The following is a 25,338-nucleotide window of genomic DNA, read 5'->3' on the forward strand; positions in this document are numbered from 1 at the left end:
CCGGTGCACTCCCGACAGTTTAGCACTACATCGAGATTAAGATTAAACTAATTTATTTGGGAACAGCCGCATATATGCCGGTGTCGGACAGACACAAACACACCGAACACATAGCTGAGCTGAGCAGAGCACATACACACACATGCGTCTTGGTGACTGACTGGACATCTCCTTCATAAAACTAATAAAAGGGGGAGTAATCGGGCAGTTCGATGTGTGTAGATGTGTGTGTGGTTAACACGTAGCAGCCTGCAGTCACTCTTAAACTGTTCTGATTAAGTTAAACACAGCGAAGGCGGTGCGTAAAAAGGCAAAAATATATCTCAAATAATGTATGCACCACCATTTCCCCACATAAACATAACAGTCTGCAATCAAACGGTTGTCTCCTGTGCGCTCCTCTTCCTACTTGGCGCACCGGTAACATGCTCGTGCGCACAAGAGGCTGAGACCTTAGGCTGAGCCGCCGAATCCCTCGGAACATCATAAAAGCCATTTTCAACGGTTTTCTGGTGTAAGATTAACTAGCTACTGGATGAAATAATATGACTGGTGGCATATGTGCGAAAATTAAACACTTTTTGAAAAAAATATTATGATAAAATATTTTTATATATTTATAATTCTGCAAATATTACGATAAACTCACAGCTATTTCGCGGCCCGGCAGTAACACCTCCGCGGCCCGGTACCGGTCCGCGGACCGGGGGTTGGGAACCCCTGATTTAACGGACCACATACAACTTTCATTCAAGCTGACCATTTCTGGGGTTGGGTTTAACAACAGTTGTTGTAATTCTTCCTGAGAAAATTAAGCCTTTTCAGTGTTCAAAAAACACCATAGTCATATCCTGGATTATTAGATTATGAATTCAAAATGCAGGATATAAATAAATGCAGTGAATAAAAAACTAAAGGAATAATATAAAGGCATCCTGCCGGTAGAACAGGTCCGCTCAGCAGGACACAGAATAACTACAGAGAGCAGGGGTTATTAATGTATGGTGTGTGTGGAACAGGAACACAGTGCTGCTGCTCTGGCAGAGATCACTGTGTGCCTTTTATTAGTAATTGCGCATTAAAGCAGATTCTGATTCGGCGGAACGGAAGTCTGGCGAAGCGGAACACATATTTGTATTTTTGCAGCCCGGACAAGTTACGAGGGTGGACTATTCAGACCGCTTAAGCCATGCTTCAGACCAATGACAGAGGGGGTGTGTGCTTAGATCTGTAAAGAGAACGGGGTGTGTTTTCTGCACAGACTGCACTTGCTATCGGAAAGGTAAGCTTTGTTGTGTGTTTGCTATCAGCTGTGTTAGCTGCAGCAGTGTTAGCTTCACACCTGTATACCAGAGTCCCCGTTAGCCGGTAATTACCGGACTATGACCGGTAAAATATGCTGAAGACCGGCAAATCTAAATCTCTCCGGTCAAAATGTCAAAATAATTTCCCCTTAGCGCAATACCGCATCAGTTGCGCCACTTATGTGACAGACAAGAATAATATGTGACAGACAAAAGAGTATGTGACAGACAAGAATAGTCCATTCTAATGTCTAACCTTTATATATACAGTCTATGTGTCTAACACTTAATGTGGAGAAAGAGATGTCCTGTATGGGTTGATTGTGCGTTGATCTGTTGGTAATGCCTCGGGGTTCCGGTGGGCATGTAAACAAATGCATAATGCTGCGCTATACTTTGCGGCCTCACCCGGTTGCATAGCGACGCTTATTGTGTAGGTGTCTTTTAATAAGCAGGTAGTCATATCATTAGCTAGAACTAGCTGGATCTGATCGATATGCACATAAACGCGAGTAAAGTCTAATCTGACGGGAGAGAGAGATCAGCTGCTGCTGACGAGTCGACACGCTGCTCTGCATGATCACCTGCAGCGGTGATCTGAGCTAAACACACACTTCAGGTTAGAATATCACACGTAGCTATTTTAATTACCTCTCAAACTACCAAAACTAGTTATAGATATGTTTAGTTTACTGTCGGGTCACTCATTACTGGATCCGCGAGCTGCATGATACTGACGGGCTGTCAGGAGAAGGAGAGAGCGCTCCGTTATTCCCGTGTGTAAATTACTGTACACTTTTGGAATAATGTAGTTAATCTACTATAATTAGTTTGTTTAATATCGAATCATATCAATTAGTTTTAAAGCTCAATAAATAACAAAGAAGACCTTTGACCGGCACTTTTCTAATTTTATCCGGAAGATTTCAACTTTAACGGACATTTTGACCGGCAAAAAAAGATTCTAACGGGAACTCTGCTGTATACAGACTGTCTGTTAGCTTCACGCCTGTATACTGACTGTCTGTTAGCTGCAGCAGTGTTAGCAGACTGTATACAGTTGTGAAGCTAACACAAGATTTTTTTAAATATTGAAATTAAATGCATCAATCTGGTGCACTTTGAGAGCAAAATGAAGAGATCTATGGATACACCTCTCAATACCCATATGAAACAGAACTGTAAACCGATTTTCTATTTCTTTATGGATATTTACAAATCACTCATATAAACGTGTGCCTCAGAAATACTTATTTACATGAATCGTGACCAAACCGTTTGAGACCCACTGAGATAACTTAGACTGTACTAATGTACTGTAACTTAAGCGCTTTGAGCACCAGGAAAAGTGTTATATAAATGTAATTTATTATTATTATTATTATTATTATTATTAAGAGTTACTTTCCTAATCCTTCGGTTGGGTGAGTCATTTATTGAATTTATCTTCTGGTTAATTGTTCCCCTCCATCTTAGTTATGCTGTATTCTCACAGAGTTATCATCTCTGCTTAAATCATTGTGTATTGAATGTGAGTGTGTCACTGATGCCGAAGATGAAGTAACAGTAGGTCTAACCCTAAAATCTATGAAAAAGGGTCTTGAAGAAATAAAATTGTAGAAAATGTAACACCAGGACTCCTGCATTTACTAGTGGTGGTAAACCTACTGCAATGATGAAATTATAAACCATCCATAAAGAAAATGTAACATTTTTAAGAGTTTTTTCTTCAGATTTGTTCCCATTGTGAAATGTTTGCAGCAAATGAGTTCATATTCCCCAGCCACAGTCATGCGGCCAATTATGGACTGTGCTTATCTACAAACCCCAGTCTTTTGCTGACTTGTTAATGCGTTTTGCTGGGGAGTTTTTCGGACTGCGCAGCTTCTTGTTGCAGGAGATGGATTTCACCTCTGGTGTGTGAGCCTGCTGAGTCGCGTTTAAAATAAATCAAGTTCAAACCAGAACTTAGAGAGGTTAGTTTAAGTATAGCCCTCAAAAACAGACAAAAATCCCCTTCTTAGAGTTAGCAACAAAAGGTATTTTATTTTTTATCTAAGCTACATGCACATTTAGTTTCACTAGTAGTTATTTTTCATTCTCCAGAGGTTATGAAGCTGGTTACTAACCCAGCTGACTTCAGATCTGTCGTTCTCCAAAGGTTCTGCTGGCAGATTTGTTTGTTTGTTTATTTATTTATTTAAAGGCCAGATTCCAGAATCCAAGGCCAGAATCCAGAAGGCCAGAATCCACATTGCTGTAAATGAGCCAGTATTAGCCAGCAGGCACATTTTCAACTGTTGTCCTTGGCAAGATGTTAAATAATCACAACAAGACTAGAGAAATAAAAACATAATTAAAAAGAATACAACAGACAACAGCAGTACAACAATAAATAGGAACAGCAGTCCAACAATAAATAGCAGTACAACAATAAATAGGAACAGCAGTACAACAATAAATAGGAACAGACAAACATGCAAACAGATGAAATACTATCATACTATGATACAGTTAAAAATGTTCACATTTTTGATTGCTTAAAAGCCAGTTCTTATGATGCTTTCTGATTCCTATTAGCATAGTTTGTCATGAATATTCAGAGCTTGCTTTTCTTTGTTTTATGAATTACTTTTCTGTGTAATTTTACCACCAGCCTGTGCTTTTCCAAGTTCAAAATGTAGTTTGGATTTAAATTACAAAGTGACAGCCACCTGTCTGTTGGTGTTAGAGATTAACCACTCTATTTAAAAGCATACACTGTCAGAGTCAGTGTAATGTGAGCCTCCTTGGCTCTGTCTGTGTGGGACCAGCACAGTATTCCACACCCCTAGTCAATTCTCTCCCAAGCATACATGAAGAAAGAGGTCAATGACAGGAACCTCTGATCACCCCCTAAACCAAACTTGACTAGTCAATAAAAACATGTCCTCTTGTTTCTGCATAATGCTGTGGTGCTAGGCAAAGAATTCTCACTCCAATAAACCCAATTATTTAAAGGTCCCATGTCATGCTTTTCCGGTTATTACCCGTCCCCTTGTGTGTTATGAAGGGTTTTTATGCATGTAAACGGTCTGCAGAGTCAAAAACCCTCAAAGTACACCTTGTAGGGAGTAAAACTCTAACACAGACCTCCCCAAAACGCCTCGTTGGAGATTTCTCATGTTCTTCCTGGGCATCGTGACGTCTGGATACCCAGTAGCCACGCCCAGAGCTATGACGCGATATGGTCATGCGGTACCCGGAACCAAATGGACCAGTCCGTGGAGCCGTTACGTTACGTCCGCGGAGCCGTTACGTTAAGCCCCCGCTGATTGGTCCAAATTGACCAATCCACGGACTTCCTCACACACACACACTCAGTGCAGACAGCTCAGCTGATTTCTCCTCCCTGGCTGCAGGCTAATAACAGACAGTTGGGATCGCGGCGAAATTCTCTCTGCAGACCCATTCTCACAGCGTTTATCAACCTTTTTCTTACTCAATATCAAGCCACACTTATTGTTTTTACTTCGGCTGTGACTTTGTGTGTGCTCAGGATGAATTTGGCTGTGTTTCACTGTGTATCCTAAACAAGGAAACAACACCTCCACGGAGCTCAGCGCGATTCACAACGTCCCGACCAATCAGAGCACACTGTGCTCACAGGGAGGGTGGGGGCTGGAGCTTTTGGAGCTACAACGAGCCGTTAAAGGCAGAGAGTGAAATTCAGTGAATACACGTAGTTTACAGAGATGCTGATTGAGAAACCAATGTGAGTTTGGAAAAATTGCACAATATAAATCTATTCTAGTATACCTCAACAATGGAATTATGATCAGTGGAAATGGCCATGACATGGGACCTTTTATTTAAAACATTTTCAAGCTAATTCACCAGAACTGCTGCTACCTGTTAGTTACTGTTGGTTCCCTGCAGGTTTGAGTTTAGATTACACATGCATCCCTTTTAAAGGAATCCTACAATCTGATAGTTAATATGAAAGCAACTCCAGCCTGTTGTGCCGTTTTAAGTTGCATTCATGATTAGGGTTGCATGAATTGAAGTGATTGTGTTTCCAGATACTGACAGCAGATCTCTGCTCTGCTCGTCTGTAGCATGAGCTCTGAGCCATGGACCGGATCACCTTCCACCATGACACCGTGCTGTCAGACGTGCACATGCTGCGGCCCAACGCCCGCCACCTCATGACCCGCCTCAACTCTGTGGGCCAGCCCGGTACGTATCACCTACTCTTTGGGTCTGCAGCCTGTTCTGTGTGTCATGTGTGGACAAATGAAATGGTGTGAAAGAAAGGTTGAACAAGTTATTTAGAGACATGTTTCAGTCAGGCATCAAATCAACATTGTTATACTAAAGCCCATTCCCCATGTCATTTTCATCTATATTATATCCATCATTTCAAATGATCGTTTGTCATAACACCAACAGTTTTGAATATGACTATTTACTGATTACTTAAAGTGGACCTATCATGCTATATTTGAATAATATAGTGTAGGACCATACCTATATAAGGCATATTTATACTTTTTTTTTTTCAAAATACCAAACAGATCATGCATTTTAGCCATGCCTCATTTTGCTCAATTTGACATGTTTTACCCCTGTTTTTGCAAGGGCAGATTCTGTGAGAACAGCACCATCTACAGGCCTGGCATATGTACTACAGCGTCTACAGCGCTTTCGAAAGGCAATGGCCGTGGCTGTCTCCTCCTGATTGGTGGAGTTGGCCCAATAGCCGTAGCGCCACTGTCCTGACGTCAGGACAGTGTTCAAATCTGGATCAGTTTTTATCAGATCCGTTGCAGCCCCTTTTTTAGAGATTTGGGTATGGAGGAAAATAGAGAGGGTTGTGTTTTCTGACACTTGGTGAGTTCCCTGGAACACCGGGGACACATATTCATGTAGAGAAGATGTACAAAAGTGCATTTTGCATGATAGGTCCCCTTTAATGTAAATAAAGTTGATTGTTACAGATTGTTAAAGTTGATTGTTACAGTTACCCCCCCCCCCCCCACCTTATCACCTGAATCTCCTTCGAGAGCACCATTGTGTTCTTTTTAACCAAATATCTCTCAGATACCCCTTTCACACCAAGGCTTTTCCCGTTCTAGCTCCGTGCTAGAGCTTTTCTGGTTCAGCTCCGGTTTCCCTGTTCAGCTCCCGCTCTGTTCACACCGCTCAGAGCCCGACTGGTGCTGCCGCTGCTGCGTCATGACGTCACAGCTTACGTCGCTGATTTTCTCCCCAACGGAGCTCACAACAACAACGGGCCGGGGACTGCGTCGGGTCGATGATCGTGTTGCTTTTAATCATACGAAGCCAGATTAAATTAAATAACGACTTCTCCAACCTTATACTTTTCTCCAGAGTGCCGTGGTTCATTGTTTATTAATGTGTTTCAGCGGCATTTACCGACCGCTGCAGTGCTGGCCGGCTGCTCTTCCACGAGTGTATTCTCCCGTTAGCTCCGGGTTAGCTCACACGGCTCTAAAGTATTCACTGTCTGACTGTCACACAAGCAGCTGATACATATCCCCAGTTCCCCTTAAGTGAATGTGTGTCAGTCTGAATTGACGCTGTTTGGCATCACAACGCTGTTATGAAAGTTTCTCTTTTATAACATGCGTGATGTTAGCATAGCAACCGAAGCTAAACTGACTACTTGCTAAGCCGTTTTCTACAGGCACTTTTTACCGGCGTATTTTTCATTATGATTCTACTTGTGATAGTCGGACATGACAACCTGTGCAGCCCATGTATTGATTCCATCCGATAGCTGCTATAATAACAAACAAAACGTCTGCCTGCTCTCCACAATGATCAATAACAGCGAACGGATGGTCAAAGTAAGGTACAAATAAACAGAATCACACGAAGCCTGGTTAGTGTTGCCTGACTTTATAAAGTGTGTTTTTTTTAACAAGTGTGTGGTTGCGTTCTAGTCACTTTGCTCAGCGCTACTGCTGGTTACAACTTTTATTTGCCGTACTCGCCTTAACTGTTAGCTCAGGTTAATCTCGCCCCCCTCCGACGTAAGCGTGACGTATGCGGTTCTTGCTTCTAGACGGACAACTTTTTGGTGCTCGAAACGAACCGGATTCCGGAGCTTAGAGGCTGCTCCGCTGCGGTGTGAACAGGAAAACCCGGTGCTTTTCAAGCTCCAGCTCGGAACCGGCCCTGAAACACCGTTGGTGTGAATGGGGTAAGAGGGGCGTGGGGAGTGGCTCCTTATTTTCATCTAAAGCAGGGGTGTCCAAACTACGGCCCAGGGGCCATTTTGAATCGGCCCTCAGCAAATTCAAAAAGTATAATGGAACATGGCCCACACCTGAAACTTGTGCTTGTCTTATATTGTATTTCTTAGATATATATTTAATACATATATGACACGGTATAATTCACGTGTTAATAAGCCCACTTTTTAAATAAATTCTGTCAATTAAAGTTGGAAACATTTTCTAACAAATGTAAGAAAAGAGCCTTATTTACATAACAAGCTTGGAATACACCCTTCCCCATGCCCTATAACTAAAAGAGTTGCGACAGACGAATACCAAAATGCTTGATCGTCACGTGGTTCATGGAGACTCAGATAGTTCCCGGAAGTTTGTGGCTGGCCATTTGAATGCATTAATATCTAATAAGGAGATAGAACTGCGATTTTTGGTAATTAGTAGTCAATAAAGGTTTTGATTTGTAATATGTTTACAACATATCGATATGTGTATGTAGTTACATGAATATGTCATTTAAAAAAAAGTTAAATTCGCTAATATTTGAGGATTAAGATAAGAAGTACTTTATTGATACCAATTTGGGAAATGTTTGCATTGCAGCAGCAAAAGACAAGGCATTGTACATTAGACAGTTAAAAGACTAGAAATAAACAATCCAAAATGTAAACATCTCAAATAGAAATAAAATAGCATTTACAAAAAGTAGAAAATATACATAGATAGTGGGAACAGCTATCTTACCTGCCTTGTTAACATATACATGTTAGGCTAACATTGCCTTGGTTAAAGAGCCTGTTGCTGTTGTGTATTGCTTTGAATTCTTTAAAACAAATATTATCTTCTTAAACAGGTATGGTAGTCAGGAGCATCACTTCCTAATGTTTATTGATATATTTAGAGGGAGGGGATGGTAAGGAATGTTTCACAATTCAGATTAGAATCATTTCTACCATTTTTTTAATTCATGGTGGTTTCAGTAATCCCATGGTACTTGAGGACATAAGTAATCTAAATGACTAATGTAATCTTTATGACTTTCAGAAAGGACAGGAGACCGACAGGTGCCTATCAAAGGACTAGCAGCAGCAGCATGATGATGATGTTAAATGTGTTGTTTTAGGAACATCCATTGTAAATAAATGGAATTCAATAAACATTGCAAGTCAGCAGGAGCAATTTAACTATCACAAAAGACAACAACAGCAACAAAATATGTGAGGTAATCATATTTTTCACAAAACGAAGACCACACCATTGGGAAGCTTAATGTCTGGTTTCATAAAAATAAGGAACAGGGAGAGGCTTGCAAAACTCTGGGAGTTGAGACTCAGGCTCAGGGTGAGGGTCTCATTGCAGGTCTTCAGGCTCCATTGAATCCCCCTGGGGTTCTTGTGCTGAAAGAGGGAGACAAAGACAGGAGAAAGGGTTAGATACATTTAGCAACCTATAGGATGGGAAATTACTGACCTATTTTAAACTTACCTTGTATTTTCACTCTCACTTAGGTCCCTCTCCCTTTGCCATCAATCCAAAATCAGCTGAGCTGCAACATAATACAGACAGGTAATAATCAACAGAATCACAAGGACTTTATATGGCTCTGCTAAAAACACTCACCCATAAATTACGTTTTTGTTTACTGTTAGGAAGTCTCAAATATGCACTCTAAATCCATATCAATAGCGATGTATCACAAAAGTAGCTCTCTTCCTTATTATTATGTAACGTTAACTATAATATACTAGCTTGAACTCCAAAATGGATATCCTCATTTCACCACCTCCACCCACTACAATCACACGCCCCAATGTTATGTTTAACTATGTAACTCCCTCCACCCCACATAAAATCACGTTTAGAAGCCCCTTTTCTCTAATTCCACAACGTTGGACGAAATGACATTAAGAGAATGGAATTTACAATTAAAAGGCTGATTTACATTACATTTCATTTAGCTGAGGCTTTTATCCAAAGCGACTTACAATAAGTGCATTCGACCAAGAAGAGACAAACTTGAAGAAAACAGAATCATATAAGTACATTAGGTTTCATAGAGCCAAAACATTTTAAGTGCTACTCAACTAGCTTTAGATAAGCCAGTCCTTAGTTAGTATACAAGTGCTTTTTATTTTTATTTTTTTATGTTTTGTTTTTTGTTTTTCATTCTATCGCTCAAAGTGGAGTTGAAAGAGATGAGTTTTCAGTCTGCGCCGGAAGATGTGTAAGCTTTCTGCTGTCCTGATTTCAATGGGGAGCTCATTCCACCATTTTGGAGCCAGGATAGCAAACCGATGTGTTTTTGCAGATGGGAACTTGGGTCCCCCTCGCAGTGCGGGTGCAGCGAGCCGTTTGGCTGATGCAGAGCGGAGTGCACGTGCTGGGGTGTATGGTTTAACCATGTCCTGGATGTAGGAAGGGCCAGATCCATTCACAGCATGGTACGCAAGTACCAGTGTCTTGAAGTGGATTCTAGCAGTTACCGGAAGCCAGTGAAGAGAGCGGTGTGGTGTGGGAACATTTAGGAAGGTTGAAGACCAGACGAGCCGCTGCATTCTGGATGAGCTGCAGAGGTCGGATGGCACATGCAGGTAGACCAGCCAGGAGGGAGTTGCAGTAGTCTAGGCGTGAGATGATGAGAGCCTGGACCAGAACCTGCGTCGCTTTCTGGGTCAGGAGGGGACGTATCCTCCTGATGTTGTAAAGCGTGTATCTGCAGCAGCGGGTTGTAGCAGCGATGTTTGCAGTGAAGGACAGGTTGTTATCTAGGGTCACACCCAGATTCCTTGCAGTCTGAGTCGGGGAAACAACAGGGGCCGATGTTGATTGTTAGGTCAAGGGTGGGACAATCTTTTCCCGGAAGAAAAAGCAGTTCAGTCTTGTCAAGGTTGTGCTTGAGGTGGTGAGCAGACATCCACTGAGAGATGTCAGCTAGACAAGCAGAGATGCGTGCGACGACCTGGGTCTCTGAGCGGGGAAAGGACAGAATTAATTCGGTGTCGTCAGCGTAGCAGTGGTATGAAAAACCATGCGGGCTAATGACAGATCCGAGCGAGTTTGTGTACAGAGACAAGAGGAGTGGACCGAGGACAGAGCCCTGAGGGACCCCTGTAGTTAATTGACAAGGGTCGGACTCGGACCCTCTCCAAGTTACCCTGTAGGTGCGGTCTTTGAGGTATGAGGTGAGGAGGGAAAGTGCAGAGCCTGAAACTCCAAGTTCTTGGAGAGTGTGAAGGAGGATCTGATGGTTCACCGTGTCGAATGCAACAGACAGGTCCAAAAGGATGATGACAGAGGAGAGGGAGGCTGCTTTAGCCGTGTGCAGTTCCTCAGAGACAGCGAGGAGAGCAGTTTCTGTGGAGTGCCCTGCCTTGAAACCAGACTGGTGCGGATCAAGAAGGTTGTTCTGATGGAGATAACAGGAGAGTTGTTTAAAGACAGCGCGTTCAAGTGTTTTAGACAGGAATGGGAGGAGAGAGACAGGCCTGTAGTTTATAACATCAGACGGGTTGAGAGTGGGTTTCTTTAGGAGAGGGTTTACTCTTGCCTCCTTGAGACTGTTTGGAAAGTGACCAGAAGTTAGAGAAGTATTCAGTGTTAATTTCGTCAACGAAAACTATGACGAAAAATGTTCGTCAACGACCTTTTTTACATGACTAATACGAGACGATGACGAGCTAAAAATAGATTATTGATAACGAAAACTATGACGAAATGTATATTTAGTTTTCGTTGACGAGATGAGACGGGACTAAGGTGTTAATGGTGGACTATCGGACATTTCAAATGCAGGGTCTTTTCCCCCAATTGTCCGTCTTGTCTGTCAAAATGCATCTTACGTTTCTAACTTGCAATATCATTATTTCCGCTCTCTTCACTCCAGAAGAGCGATCTCCCTCTCTCTCTCTGTGTGCGGGGGGCGGGGCCTAACAGACACGCTGCAGCGGCTCACAGAGATCTGCCGGGGACGGAGCGTTCAGAGAGTATAGAGACACTCTACAAGGCTCGATGTGGACAAAGCTTGTTTGCCATTAGTGTTATGGCGTTAGCGCGTTGACACGAGTAGTCTGTCCAAACAGCCGGCCAAAAGGCATCATATTCAATCGGAGAAATGCACAATCTTCGACTTCCTTAACTCGTAGCTCTGTTGCGCCAATTACGAGTAACGTTATCACATCAGGTGCGCAGAGGTGGGAGAAGTAGCCTACTCAGATCTTGTAGTTAAGTAAAAATACCATAGTGTAGGAATACTCTGTTACAGTAAAAGTCCTGCATTCAAAAATGTTCCTCAAGTAAAAGTAGCGACAGTAAAAGTAGTCATTGTGCAGATTGGTCCATTTCAGAATAATAGATATGATATGTTTTATAATGATTGATCATGAAAGTGTTCTCAAAGCTGGTAAAGGTGCAGCTAGTTTGAATGACTTTGTATACTGCAGGGTAGCTTGTGAATTTACTCCAGGTGAAACTAAAGTCTGATTTAACACTTGATTATATTTCACATCATTCATCCACATCTGTGAAGTAACTAAAGGGATTACATACATGTAGTGGAGTCAAAGTACATAATTTACCTCTGAACTGTAGTGGAGTAGAAGTACTAAGTAGCAAAACATTTAAATGTAAAGTACAAGTACCTCAACATTTTACTCAAGTACAGTACAATATAATAACATAATTATACATATTTTATTTATTTATTTCACATGTAAATAAAGCAATGTTAATTCGGTTAACAATTTGTTTAGTTTTTCCCTTTAAAAAAGAACAAAAAGTACCCACAAGAATACCGTTAAAGTACCGGATCGATAAGCAGTATCGATAAGAGTAGTAGTACCGTTAAAAACCTTAGCGATATAGGGATGGGTCCCTAGATATTACACAAGTAAAGTGTTAAGAGAATGAAATGTTGCTTTACGAATTTCAACACTTGATGCTGTCACCTTGATTACAATTTCAGAAACCTGTATTTGCCTAACTGAATTAGTTTAAAGAGAGAAAACATGTTGACTAAAAGTTGACTAAAATGTAATTTTGCATCGACTAAAAGTTGACTAAAACGTTTTGAGTTTTCGTCGACTAAAACTAGACTAAAACTACGAAGGATAGGAATGACTAAAATGTGACTAAAACTAATAACCATTTTCGTCTAAAGACTAAATCAAAAACAGCTGCCAAAATTAACACGGGAAGTATTGATGAGATGGGTGAGAAACGGTAGAATATCAGGAGCGATAGTCTGAAGGAGGTTTGAGGGGATAGGGTCCAGAGGACAGGTGGTAGCGTCCTACCACCGGGCAGAGGTAATGAGGGTAAGAACCTCACTTGGAGAGAGAGAGGGGAAAAGGAGGTTAGTGTGTGGGTGAACGGTGGGTCAGGTGACCCAGCGGTGAGTCAGAAAAAGAAGAGCGAATGTCATCAACCTTTTTTTCAAAGTAGTTAACAAAGTCGCTTGGAAGAAGGGAGGAGGGGGAAGGGGCTCTGGGGGGGGTCCAGGAGGGTGGAGAAGATGGAAAATAGTTTTTTGGAAAGAAAGTGCTTTTTGCCTGTGAGCGGCCCGATCAAGCAAGGAGGCAGAGGCAGAACGTCCAAAATACAACCCGGTGTAGGCATTTATTACATCATAAACATATGACACAGCCTCAATCTGCTGCCCACGTGAACACAGTCACCAGCCACCACAAGGATCTCACACACACTACCAGCCCGCTGACAGGGAAAACAGAGCCTAAATACACACACACTAATTAATCAACAAGACACAGGTGAGGGGGGAGGAGACAACACAGGGCACCAGGTGAACATAATCAGGAGCAACAGACAAAACGGGAGGGGAACACTTTTCAAACACAAACATATAACTGAACAGAATAACACACATACAAACCCAACTAAACACAGTCAGCACTGGTACAATTAATGCCACTTAACGCTATGATTTCCACACCCTCACATATTATTTGCACCCTGATTATTCTTAACCGCTGTCATTCTACACCAGCAAACACTTTCGGCGCTCTCGGTAACTCCCCTATCTTTTCAAGGCGGAGCCGAGGACCCGACCAGCACCTGACGACATTTCAATTAATACGGTTTAATCCTTTAATAAATACTAAATCAATAATTAGTATAAATTATATAAAATGTGCAAATATGCCATGCCAAACGGTACTGTGCAATCACGCTAATAAAGTGCAAACTGTTCACTAAAGTGCTGAGTTACAAGGCCCCGAAGCCGTCAGTCCACAGTGACGAAGTTACCTTCGTCACATTGCCTGAGAGATGGAAGCAGAGAAAGAGGAGAGGAGAGCCTGATAGGTTAGGAGGTCGTCATGGTGTTTGCATTTCCACCATTTCCGCTCAGCTGCCCGAAGGATGGTTCTATTGGCACGCAGTGCGTCATTTAGCCAGGGAGCAGGAGGGGACTGACGAGCCTGCCGAGATGTGAGAGGACAGAGAGAGTCCAGAGAGGATGAAAGAGTGGAGAGGAGAGTTTCTGCAGCAGAGTTTGGAGGGCAGGAGTTGGAACGAGTCAGAGGAAGGGAGGCTGAGAGCACCGATGAGGTAAGAGTAGAGGGGGAGAGGGAACGAAGGTTACGGCGGACAGGTGCAGAGTTAGAAGAGATTAGTTTGTTATGTTTGGAAAGGGGTAGAGAGAATGAAATGAAAAAGTGATCGGATGTGTGAAGCGGGTTTACAGAGAGGTTAGAAGTAGTGCAGTTCTTTGAGAATATGAGATCAAGGACATTGCCAGCTTTATGAGTTGGTGGGGATGGAGACAGTGAGAAAGCAAAGGTGGTTAAATGAGGTGTTAGTTCAGATATCTTCCCTGTCTGGAGGTTGAAGTCTCAGAGAAGTACAGTGGGAGGGCCAGTTTCAGGGATGTGTTAGAGGAGATTATCTAATTCCTCCAAGAAGTCTCCCAAGACGCCAGGTGGACGGTAGAGAACAACAATGGTTAATTGTATAGGATGGGTTACTGTGACGGCATGGAATTCAAAGGTGGAAGGAGGGAAGTTAGGTAGCTTGAAGAGGGAAAAGCTCCATTTGGGAGAGAGCAGGAGACCAGTGCCACCTCCTCTGCCACTGGGTCTGGGTGTATGGGTGAAGGAAGATGCTGTGGAGAGAGCTGCTGGGGTGGATGTGTTGGATGGGGTAATCCAGGTCTCAGTGAGAGCAAGGTAATCCAGAGACTGAAGGGAAGCGTAGCCAGAGATGAAGTCAGCCTTAGGAACAGCTGACTGGCAGTTCCACAGGCCACCTGTAACTAGCTGTTGGATCTCAGTGGAGCATGTGGGATAGACGAGAGCAGGCTGGTTATAACGATTAGGAGATGCACGGGGCCAGTAAAAATGATCATGGTTAACGGGTGTTGCTAACTTTATCCGGTATCCTAGCCTAATCTGTTATCATTCCCTAAATGTACTCATTTAGAGGGGGATAATCCACTAACATGCTTTAATTCACATGTTAATTTGATTCAGATGTGCTGATAATATCCGCAATATAAGTCTTTAAACGTCTTACCTTTCAAAGTCCATCACAAACGGTCTATTCTACTGCAACTCTACTGCGCTGCTAGTCTTTGCCGCTAACTTCCGGGAACTATTGAGAGGCTCCACGATCCGCCATTGCTGTAAAAAAATGGTCCATTGGAGTGAACGGAGATGACGCAGCTTTCTCTTTATAGGGCTTTGACCCTTCCTATTTCCCCTTATTATAAGCAATCTGAGGCTTCTGCTTTAAGGGATGAGATGCAACACTGTTTGTAACAGAATAAATGAAATGCTATGGAGAGCTTTGATGTAGGCTGTTTCTTTCTTGAGGCATTTTCAAGTATCAAGCATTTCATTGTTCTGTATGGACACCCCTGATCTAAAGTAACAGACAGAGAATCAGCACTTTTGAAACAGGGCTGAAACAGAGGGATGCTGCAATGATCTGTTTGGTGTTTCAGCCAAACACTTCAGAGACATGTTTTGTATATATCTGAGACCTATAATTTATGAATGAAAAACAGTATAATAGGGGACCTTTAAAAGAAAAAAGGGGAAAACCATCTAGGGATGGGATCATTTAAAGACTATCAACTTTATCGAATGCTTCTTAATTTTCATGTAGCAATCCGACTCACTTTTGACAGATACCAAATGTCAAAGTACTCAGAATACAAAAGAACTCAATCGGGACATCCCTAACAGAATATTATGAGAATTTCTTTTACTGCATGAGATTCCACCCCCTCTGTATGTATATACCAAACTGTTAAAGGATGGTGAAATGGCTTTCTTATATTACCTCAAGGTCATTGCAATGAATTTTTTTTAATCTTTTATCTGACGTTGAGGAATTGTGTAAAATACAATATCTAAATAAACTTAACACAAAAAGTAAGGACATTTGTGTTGGGTAGATTATTTCTTTGTTGTAACAATGCTTCTTGACAATACATCTTATACTGTTGGGAAGCCTGTTTTCTTACCTTTCAAATGGGGCCACATTTGTGAGGAACATGCATTTGTGGGATGAGCAGCAGAGCTGAGTATGTGGGTTGCGCCCATGAAAAATGTGACAAATCTCCTCTGCCAAACAGCAGCCACTCTCCGGTCTCGTACGGCTGCCAGGAGGCCTGCCACGACTGGAACCTCAACATGTGGAGGACCATTATGTTCAGAGCATTGGAACCTCAACATGTGGAGGAACATTATGTTCAGAGCACTGGAACCTCAACATGTGGAGGAACATTATGTTCAGAGCACTGGAACCTCAACATGTGGAGGAACATTATGTTCAGAGCATTGGAACCTCAACATGTGGAGGACCATTATGTTCAGAGCACTGGAACCTCAACATGTGGAGGACCATTATGTTCAGAGCATTGGAACCTCAACATGTGGAGGAACATTATGTTCAGAGCACTGGAACCTCAACATGTGGAGGAAACATTATGTTCAGAGCACTGGAACCTCAACATGTGGAGGAACATTATGTTTTAGAGCATTGGAACTCAACATGTGGAGGAACATTATGTTCAGAGCATTGGAACCTCAACATGTGGAGGACCATTATGTTCAGAGCATTGGAACCTCAACATGTGGAGGACCATTATGTTCAGCCATGAGTCCAGATTCTGCCTACGGCACTTGGATCGTAGGGTCACAGTGTGGAGAACACATGGAGAACCTTTGCTGATTGCTGCACTGATAGAGTAACATATTTTGGTGGAGGCAGTGTGATGGTGTGGGGGCAATCTCAATGCAGAGAGATATCGAGATAACATTCTGCAACCAGTGGCAACCCCGAATCTCAACAGTCTGGGATCAAACTCCTCCTCCAAGATGACAACGCTCGCCCCCACAGAGTGAGGATTATCAGAGACTTCTTCATGCATGAGGAGGAGAGGCTGTTGTGGCTGTGTATGGTTCTTCCACACGCTACTGAGGCTGCTTATACATTGTTCATAAATAAATGGTTGCCAATAGGTCTTGATTCATCAGACTTCAATCATCCAATCCACCAAACAACACCAAACAAGAGTCAACAGTGAAAAAAAAAGCTGTTCGGAGTTTTGCCACATTTTTCATAGGCGCAACCCACATACTCAGCTCTGCTGCTCATCCCACAAATGCATGTTCCTCACAAATGTGGCACCATTTGAAAGGTAAATAAACAGGCTTTCCAACGGTATAAGATTTGTTGCCAAGAAGCGTTGATGCAACAAAGAAATAATCTACCAAACACAGATTTCCTTTATTTTTGTGTTAAGTTTATATACAATTCCTATTGCGGCATCCCCCCAAAGATGGTGTGTGTGTGTGTCAGTATTTCCACTCATTTTTAACTTTGTTTTGTTCATTCATCCAGTCTTCATTTCTAAATTCAAGATCCTGTCAGTTGGTGAAGGACCTGACGACAATGACCCAGAGAAAGGTGTACCGGAGGCAGGGGTGGGCCACGAACCAAAGAAAGAGGACGAAAAAGTCTCTCAAAGTCAAGATGGAGAGGATGGGGGGGAAGTCGGTGGGGAACCATTCCTGGATGAGGACGGAGACCTCCACATCACACACCGGTGTGTAAACACCTGCTGCTCTGTGTGTGGGGGGGGGGCTGTGTAAAACATCAGAACCAGGTTTTCCCTGCTCTACACATCAACTCTGTGACATTAGTTTGGTACCAAAAATGTTGCTGTTTCTGCTTTTTGTAATTCAGCCATGCACCGTGTTGTGTGCCGCGCAGAAACACACCTGGAGGTTCCTGATGGGGAGAATGCTGACAGTTATTTTACTCTTATTTTTACTCATCTCCTATTTCATAGTCTTTTATTATTATTATCATTATTATTTTAATTTCTTTTTTCTCTTGACTTTATTTTTGATTTTATTAATCTGTGTGCATCTTTGCTGTCTTGTTTTTTCACGCTTACCCTGTTGCTGCTTTGTACAACTGAATTTCCCCACGGGGATTAATAAAGGTCCATCTTATCTTATCTTATCTTAAGTGTGTGTTTGAAGGGTGGGCAGTAGTGATTTCATAAATGATAAGATATGCTGCTTTACCATGGGCTGAAATCTAGAATGTCTTAGAGAGGGAGTCATGTGGTCCCTCTTCAGAGTTCAGAACCAAACTTTTTTTTTTTTATTCCTAGAAATGTGTCTGGGTCGGACTTCAAACTTTGGCATATTTTCACAGAAATGATACTTAGTAAACACGTTTGGCTGATATATTTGTATTCCATTCACTTTTTATTCCATTCACCCAATCACATTCATTCATACTTTTCCTCTGACCCCCCAGGCCGAGAACGAACCCTCCGGAGAGAAACAGTCGCGACCTGGTGTGTCCCATCATCCTGCAGCAGGCTGACCCTGAGCTGAAGCCAGAAGAGGAGCACTCGGAGGATGAAGACGATCAGGCCTTCGACGACATTATAAAGATTGGTGAGATCCTCTGTGTTATTCTAAAGTGCTGGCATGGGGAAGTTAATCCTTTGGTATGGCATGAGCCTCTCCAACATCAAATAGCCATGAACGTGCTCATTGTGAATTTGGTCAAATGTAATTAAATGCATGAGCGATCAAGTGAAAACATGAGGATGGTGGTTTCTTTAGAAATTGTGACATTTGATCTTCTTTTAAACCCAAGATGAAACCAACAAAATGTTGCTATATTATTATCTATGTAACAAAAAATGAACAGGGGTGCCAACTCAGGAAAAAGCCTTTTTCCTCGTCGCTCCTCACTGGGAACTATTTAAAAGATAGGCTTGTGCTGCGTGTCAGAGTTCCCGTTAGAATCTTTTTTTGCCGGTCAAAATGTCCGTTAAAGTTGAAATCTTCCGGATAAAATTAGAAAAGTGCCGGTCAAAGGTCTTCTTTGTTATTTATTGAGCTTTAAAACTAATTGATATGATTCGATATTAAACAAACTAATTATAGTAGATTAACTACATTATTCCAAAAGTGTACAGTAATTTACACACGGGAATAACGGAGCGCTCTCTCCTTCTCCTGACAGCCCGTCAGTATCATGCAGCTCCCGGATCCAGTAATGAGTGACCCGACAGTAAACTAAACATATCTATAACTAGTTTTGGTAGTTTGAGAGGTAATTAAAATAGCTACGTGTGATGTTCTAACCTGAAGTGTGTTTTGCTCAGCTCACCGCTGCAGGGGATCATGCAGAGCAGCGTGTCGACTCGTCAGCAGCAGCTGATCTCTCCCTCCCGTCAGATTAGACTTTACTCGCGTTTATGTGCATATCGATCAGATCCAGCTAGTTCTAGCTAATGATATGACTACCTGCTTATTAAAAGACACCTAAACAATAAGTGTCGCTATGCAACCGGGTGAGGCCACAAAGTATAGCGCAGCATTATGCATTTGTTTACATGCCCACCGGAACCCCGAGGCATTACCAACAGATCAACGCACAATCAACCCATACAGGACATCTCTTTCTCCACATTAAGTGTTAGACACATAGACTGTATATATAAAGGTTAGACATTAGAATGGACTATTCTTGTCTGTCACATACTCTTTTGTCTGTCACATACTATTCTTGTCTGTCACATAAGTGGCGCAACTGATGCGGTATTGCGCTAAGGGGAAATTATTTTGACCGGACATTTTGACCGGAGAGATTTAGATTTGCCGGTCTTCAGCATATTTTACCGGTCATAGTCCGGTAATTACCGGCTAACGGGGACTCTGCTGCGTGTACTACGATGGTCCACCTTAACAACTGCACAGGTTTAATGTGTAGTGAGAGACATGGATTCTGTGTAAGCTTGGCCTCATTGACAGAAATGATAATTTTAGTAGTTTGAAACTGGCTCTTAAAGTGCTCCTATTATGCTATTTTTAGACATATATTATGGGTCTCAGATATATACAAATTTATAAAAAACATGAGGATGATGATGAAGTGTTAATGCTCCTAGCACTAGATGCGGATGACTTGCTACTTGTTGCCATTGTGACCACTTCGGAGACATCCAATGCTGTAGTGTTCTCATGCAGTGTGTTGAACTCTAATGCAAACATTGAGTTAAACCGCAGCCAATGAAGACAGTCGTAGTAAAGTTTGACTGTTTACTGTCACAATTCTTCATAGACATTGCGGTAAAAACTGTAAATAAACACAATACAAACTTAAATAGCTTTCCTGCATTCTTTACAGTGTTTATGACAGTTGTAAATAAATCGTTTTATTATACAAACTAATCAAACATCTTTTTAACAATATCATTCCTAATAAATGATCTTTAACATGAGTTATGTCAAATAGACAAACTTACAGCATTGCCTCTAGGATGTTCCTTGTGGATGGAAGCAAATTACATTTAGAGAATTACACTCTCTGACCATGCTGTTTCTCTACCGCTGAAACCGGATGTGATGATACTGTAGACCGGAAGTGTCGCTAATAACAACCAACATAAAGATAACATGACCATTAGCACTCCTAGTGATGCCTTTATCAACTGCAAACAAATGATAACATTATGAAATGCCTTTTAAGGCAGCACACGCATGCTTGCTAATGTAAACAAAGACCATATTACGTCCAAAACAGTCGGGCATTGTTTCTGATAGCAACTTTCTGATAGTGCCGTGGGTCCGCATTGCCGATATTACGTCATATCGGACGCAAATCTGGATCAGCTCCATTGTACCTCAGTTTTTAGAGATTTGGGTATGGAGGACAAGAGAGAGGGTTGTATTTTCTGACGCTGCTTGTGTTCCCTGACACACCGGGGAGGGGACACATATTTATGTATAAAAGACATCAAAAAGTGCATTTTGCACGATAGGTCCCCTTTTAATATTTGTATTTACAGCTGACCAATTAGCATAATTTATGAATTTATGATAAAATGATTAAAAATAATACTACCTTTATTACATAACCAATACTGTTGAACTACTTTTGGCAATGACTCACTTTTTTATGAGGGTAAAGTAGAAATATGATCTTGTCCATGTCCGGTAAGTTAAGTCTTGAGCTTCAATCCTGAAGACAGAAGCACTTATCAGGAACTCTGATGCGGCTTTCACACCAGAGCTTTTCCCTTTCTAGCTCCTAGCTAGAGCTTTTCTGGTTCAGCTCCAGTTTCCCTTTTCTGCTCCCGCTCTGTTCACACCGCCCAGAGCTGCCGCTGCTGCGTCATGACGTCACCGTTTACATCGCTGATTTTCTCCCCAACGGAGCTCACAACAACAACAACAACGGGGGACTGCGTTGGGTCGATGATCGTGTTGCTTTTAATCATACGAAGCCAGATTAAATTAAATAACGACTTCTCCAACCTTATACTTTTCTCCAGAGTGCCGTGGTTCATTGTTTATTAATGTGTTTCAGCGGCATTTACCGACCGCTGCAGTGCTGGCTGCTCTTCCACGGGAGTGTATTCTCCCGTTAGCTCCGGGTTAGCTCACACGGCTCTAAAGTATTCACTGTCTGACTGTCACACAAGCAGCTGATACATATCCCCAGTTCCCCTTAAGTGAATGTGAGTCAGTCTGAATTGACGCTGTTTGGCATCACAACGCTGTTATGAAAGTTTCTCTGGTATAACATGGGTGATGTTAGCATAGCAACCGAAGCTAAACTGACTACTTGCTAAGCCGTTTTCTACAGGCACATTTTACCGGCGTATTTTTCATTATGATTCTACTTGTGATAGTCGGACATGACAACCTGTGCAGCCCATGTATTGATTCCATCCGATAGCTGCTATAATAACAAACAAAACGTCTGCCTGCTCTCCACAATGATCAATAACAGTGAACGGATGGTCAAAGTAAGGTACAAATAAACAGAATCACACGAAGCCTGGTTAGTGTTGCCTGACTTTATAAAGTGGGTTTTTTTATAAGTGTGTGGTTGCCTTCTAGTCACTTTGCTCAGCGCTACTGCTTGTAGGCAGGCATGACGAGACTCTTCAGTCGACCCATGTTCAGGGGAGGTGGGTTTAGTTTCCTGCACGCCTCTACGTAAGAGAGACGTAAGCAACGCCGCCTCTTAGCTCCGGAGTCTTGCTTCTAGACCGACAATTTTTTGGAGCTGGAAGTGAACCGCATTCCGGAGCTAAGAGGCGGCGCCGCTGCGGTGTGAACAGGAAAAACCGAGCTGGCGCTGAAAACTCGTTGGTGTGAAAGGGGCATGAGTGTGACCTTTCCTCAAACCGTAGGAGTGAGGAAAGTTATTAAATGATAAAATAACCCAGGGGTAAAATTGAGAAAAATAAATATGTTTATTAACTCTTTGTCGTCTCCTCTTTGATTTACACCAGAGTTGGGCAACTTGGATGGTAGTGGGGGCCACATCATTTATGTACTGGCCACCAGGGGGCTGCAGATTCACTTGGAACACACACACGCACACAAATTCCATGTATTGTATGTAATTATTAACAAATTAAGTCTGACATCTTCATTGACATTTTACAATCTTTCAGGGAACATTCTCTAATAAACTCACTAAACAAATATCAGTTCACAGAAATGTTATTTAATTTTTACAAGTGGCATGTTTGTATTGAACAGGTTATTTAACAGTGGAATAAAACTATTTTAAACTATTGGAAAGCACGGAAAATGTGTGTGCATTAAAATTAACCATTAAGATGACATAAACATGAAGTCATGAACACTAACCCAGACATTAGTTGTCTAACTTGAACCTAAGACACTTGTAGCCTGTCTCTGCTGACGCACAATAAGGGGAATGTCAACACAGACACCTGTCAACCCCGCACACTCTGCTGTTCCTCAGCGCCGCTCCCCCTCCCTCCCGCTGAAATTATGAATGAAAAGCGTATAGTAATCATAGATAACACGGCAGGGTCCGTGACAGTTTGTTTTCATCTGATTTCAAATTAACAAAGTCTTGGTTTTTAGAATATTAAACTTGTTTTCGCCAAATTCAGATGATAAATGCAACTTTGAAGCTTGTAAAGGCATAATTACAAGCGGTAACTTAACGTCACAGCAGGCATAACAACAGCCGGTGTTTCTTGTGAGTGTTTCCCGGGAAACAAACACAATACACACAAACGCGTCACAGATTATTTCGCGGTATTTGGCTGGCGAACAAAATCATGTACGCCCCCGGGCCGCCATTTGCCCATCCCTGATTTACACTATTTCCGACGGGGAAATCCCCTGATGTGTGGCCTGTCTCGCCTATAATTCAAAGGGTTAAATAGTGCACTATATATACTTAACACCAAAAGTAAGAAAATCTGTGTTTGGTAGATTATTTCTTTGTTGTAACATTGCTTCTTGACAATAAATCTTATAACGTTGCAAAGCCTGTTTATTTACATTTCAAGTGGTGCCACATTTGTGACCAGCATGAGGAGGAGAGGCTGTTGTGGCTGTGTTTGGTTCTTCCACACGCTACTGAGGCTCCTTGTTAAATTAATACATTGTTCATAAATAAATTGTTGCTAATATGTCTTGATTAATCAGACTTCAATCATCCAATCCACCAAACAATACCAAACAAGAGTCGACAGAAAAAAAAGCTGTTTGGCATTGGCAGAGGAAATTTGTCCCATTTTTCATGGGCGCAACCCACTCAGAAATAAGCTACCAAACACAGATTTCCTTACTTTTTGTGTTAAGTTTATAATAAATAAGTAGTGTTTAACATATGAATTGAATATTTTTTACAGAACACACCATGGCCACAACCCTGGAGGATGTAGGCAAACAGGTGAGTAATCAAACCAATCTGCCCCCCCCCCCATCGTAGTTAAAGGGTTATCTTTTCCTTATTTCACAGTTTTTCAGTGTTGAAGTGTGTCAGGAAGTGAATTGCTGTGATCTTTAAATGCTTCCATTGAAACTCAAATGATTTGTGCTTCTGTTCACTTCTCACACAAATGTTACATAAAGCATGGTTGGCAGAACATGTGGCTGAAGTGTAGGCACTGAGTGGTGCTGAGCCTGTGATGACCTCACTGTGCTGCTTCCTGTGCACCTCCTGTGTGACGGAGTCTTCAGGATACATTTTGAACTGTAGCGGTTAATCACAATCAGAAATCCTTTTTTTGTCCCACAAAGGGGAAATGTACGATATATATATATATATATATATATATAAAAAAAAAAATCCAGTCTCTGATAGTGTTACGTTATTATGAGAGTGCTCTGATACTTGTTTGATTCTGAAATCTATAAATCTATATATATATATATATATATATATATATATATATATATATGCATATATATATATATATGCATATATATATATATATATATATATGCATATATATATATATATGCATATATACATAATATGTTTCTGAAGGTGTGGCGGGGGGCCTTCCTCTTGGCGGACTTCATTCTCTCCAGCCCTGACATGTTCAGAGGAGCCACAGTCCTGGAGCTGGGAGCGGGAACAGGCCTCACCAGCATCGTCATGGCAACCATCTGCAAAACAACATTCTGCACAGGTATTTTTCATCAGGCACAAATCATTTAAAAAAGCTCAACACTGAAAACTGACGTAAGAATATCTTTACTCATCTTAATCTGAGCTCCGAGTAGTCTGAGCTCCTCTTAGTGTTTCCTCTACTGCGTCTCATTCATACAGTATCTGTTAGATTACAGCTCTGTGCTGACACACTGATCTCAGCACACACTCCTCCCTCCATACTTCAGTTCAGTCAGTCAAGACAAACTCTATACTTGTGTTTTTGATCATATTTATATAAGAACATTCCACTGTGACTCATTTGTTATTCATATTTTAAAATAATGGCTGTATTACATCCCATATCAGCCTTTCTCAAACTGATTAAATCATGCCACATATCTATACATTACTATTTTGGGGCATGTTCAAATAACGAAAACAAAGGAAAGGATTGGAAGTCAAAGAGTGGTGTAGGGAAGTAAAAAAAGAAAGACTTTGCTCTGTGCAGTCGACACAAGTCAGTGAGCGCAGCAGGCAGCTGGATTAATACTGTATGACCGAGCAAAGCTATTCTGAAGTTGACCTTTAAAACCTGTGTCTCATGTCTTGACTGTTTCATGGCTGAAATACCACATGTTGTTTTACAGATGTGGGAGAGGACCTTCTAAGCATGTGCAAGACAAATGTAACATTAAACAGACACCTGATGGAGGCTGCAGGTGAGAACTCCCATCTAAACCATGGTAGCTGTCCTTGTGCACGTAGTGGAGAGAGCACTGTGGGAACCTCTGCTATAACATGCTCCCAAATAAAAGGGTACAAAAGGGCTGACTTACACAAAAGATAGTAACTTAGATAGTATG

At 41.8% G+C, this 25,338-nt stretch overlaps 1 protein-coding gene across 2 annotated transcripts in view; it reads left to right on the forward strand.

The window, feature by feature from the left end:
* The first annotated feature begins 1,153 nt into the window (after positions 1-1,153).
* mettl22 (methyltransferase like 22) overlaps positions 1,154-25,338 on the forward strand; it is a 40,373-nt gene continuing 16,188 nt past the window's right edge. The window contains exons 1-7 of one of the 2 annotated variants that reach the window (XM_034113618.1): positions 1,154-1,282; positions 5,366-5,522; positions 17,408-17,612; positions 18,338-18,480; positions 23,727-23,767; positions 24,368-24,512; positions 25,123-25,194. In XM_034113618.1, the coding sequence (XP_033969509.1) occupies positions 5,417-5,522; positions 17,408-17,612; positions 18,338-18,480; positions 23,727-23,767; positions 24,368-24,512; positions 25,123-25,194 (712 nt within the window). In that variant the 5' untranslated portion in view covers positions 1,154-1,282; positions 5,366-5,416. The remainder of the gene's footprint in view (positions 1,283-5,365; positions 5,523-17,407; positions 17,613-18,337; positions 18,481-23,726; positions 23,768-24,367; positions 24,513-25,122; positions 25,195-25,338) is intronic. The other variant, XM_034113619.1, reaches the window with a different exon arrangement.

This window comes from Trematomus bernacchii, unplaced genomic scaffold (assembly GCF_902827165.1).
Source record: "Trematomus bernacchii unplaced genomic scaffold, fTreBer1.1, whole genome shotgun sequence".
Taxonomy (NCBI): domain Eukaryota; kingdom Metazoa; phylum Chordata; class Actinopteri; order Perciformes; family Nototheniidae; genus Trematomus; species Trematomus bernacchii.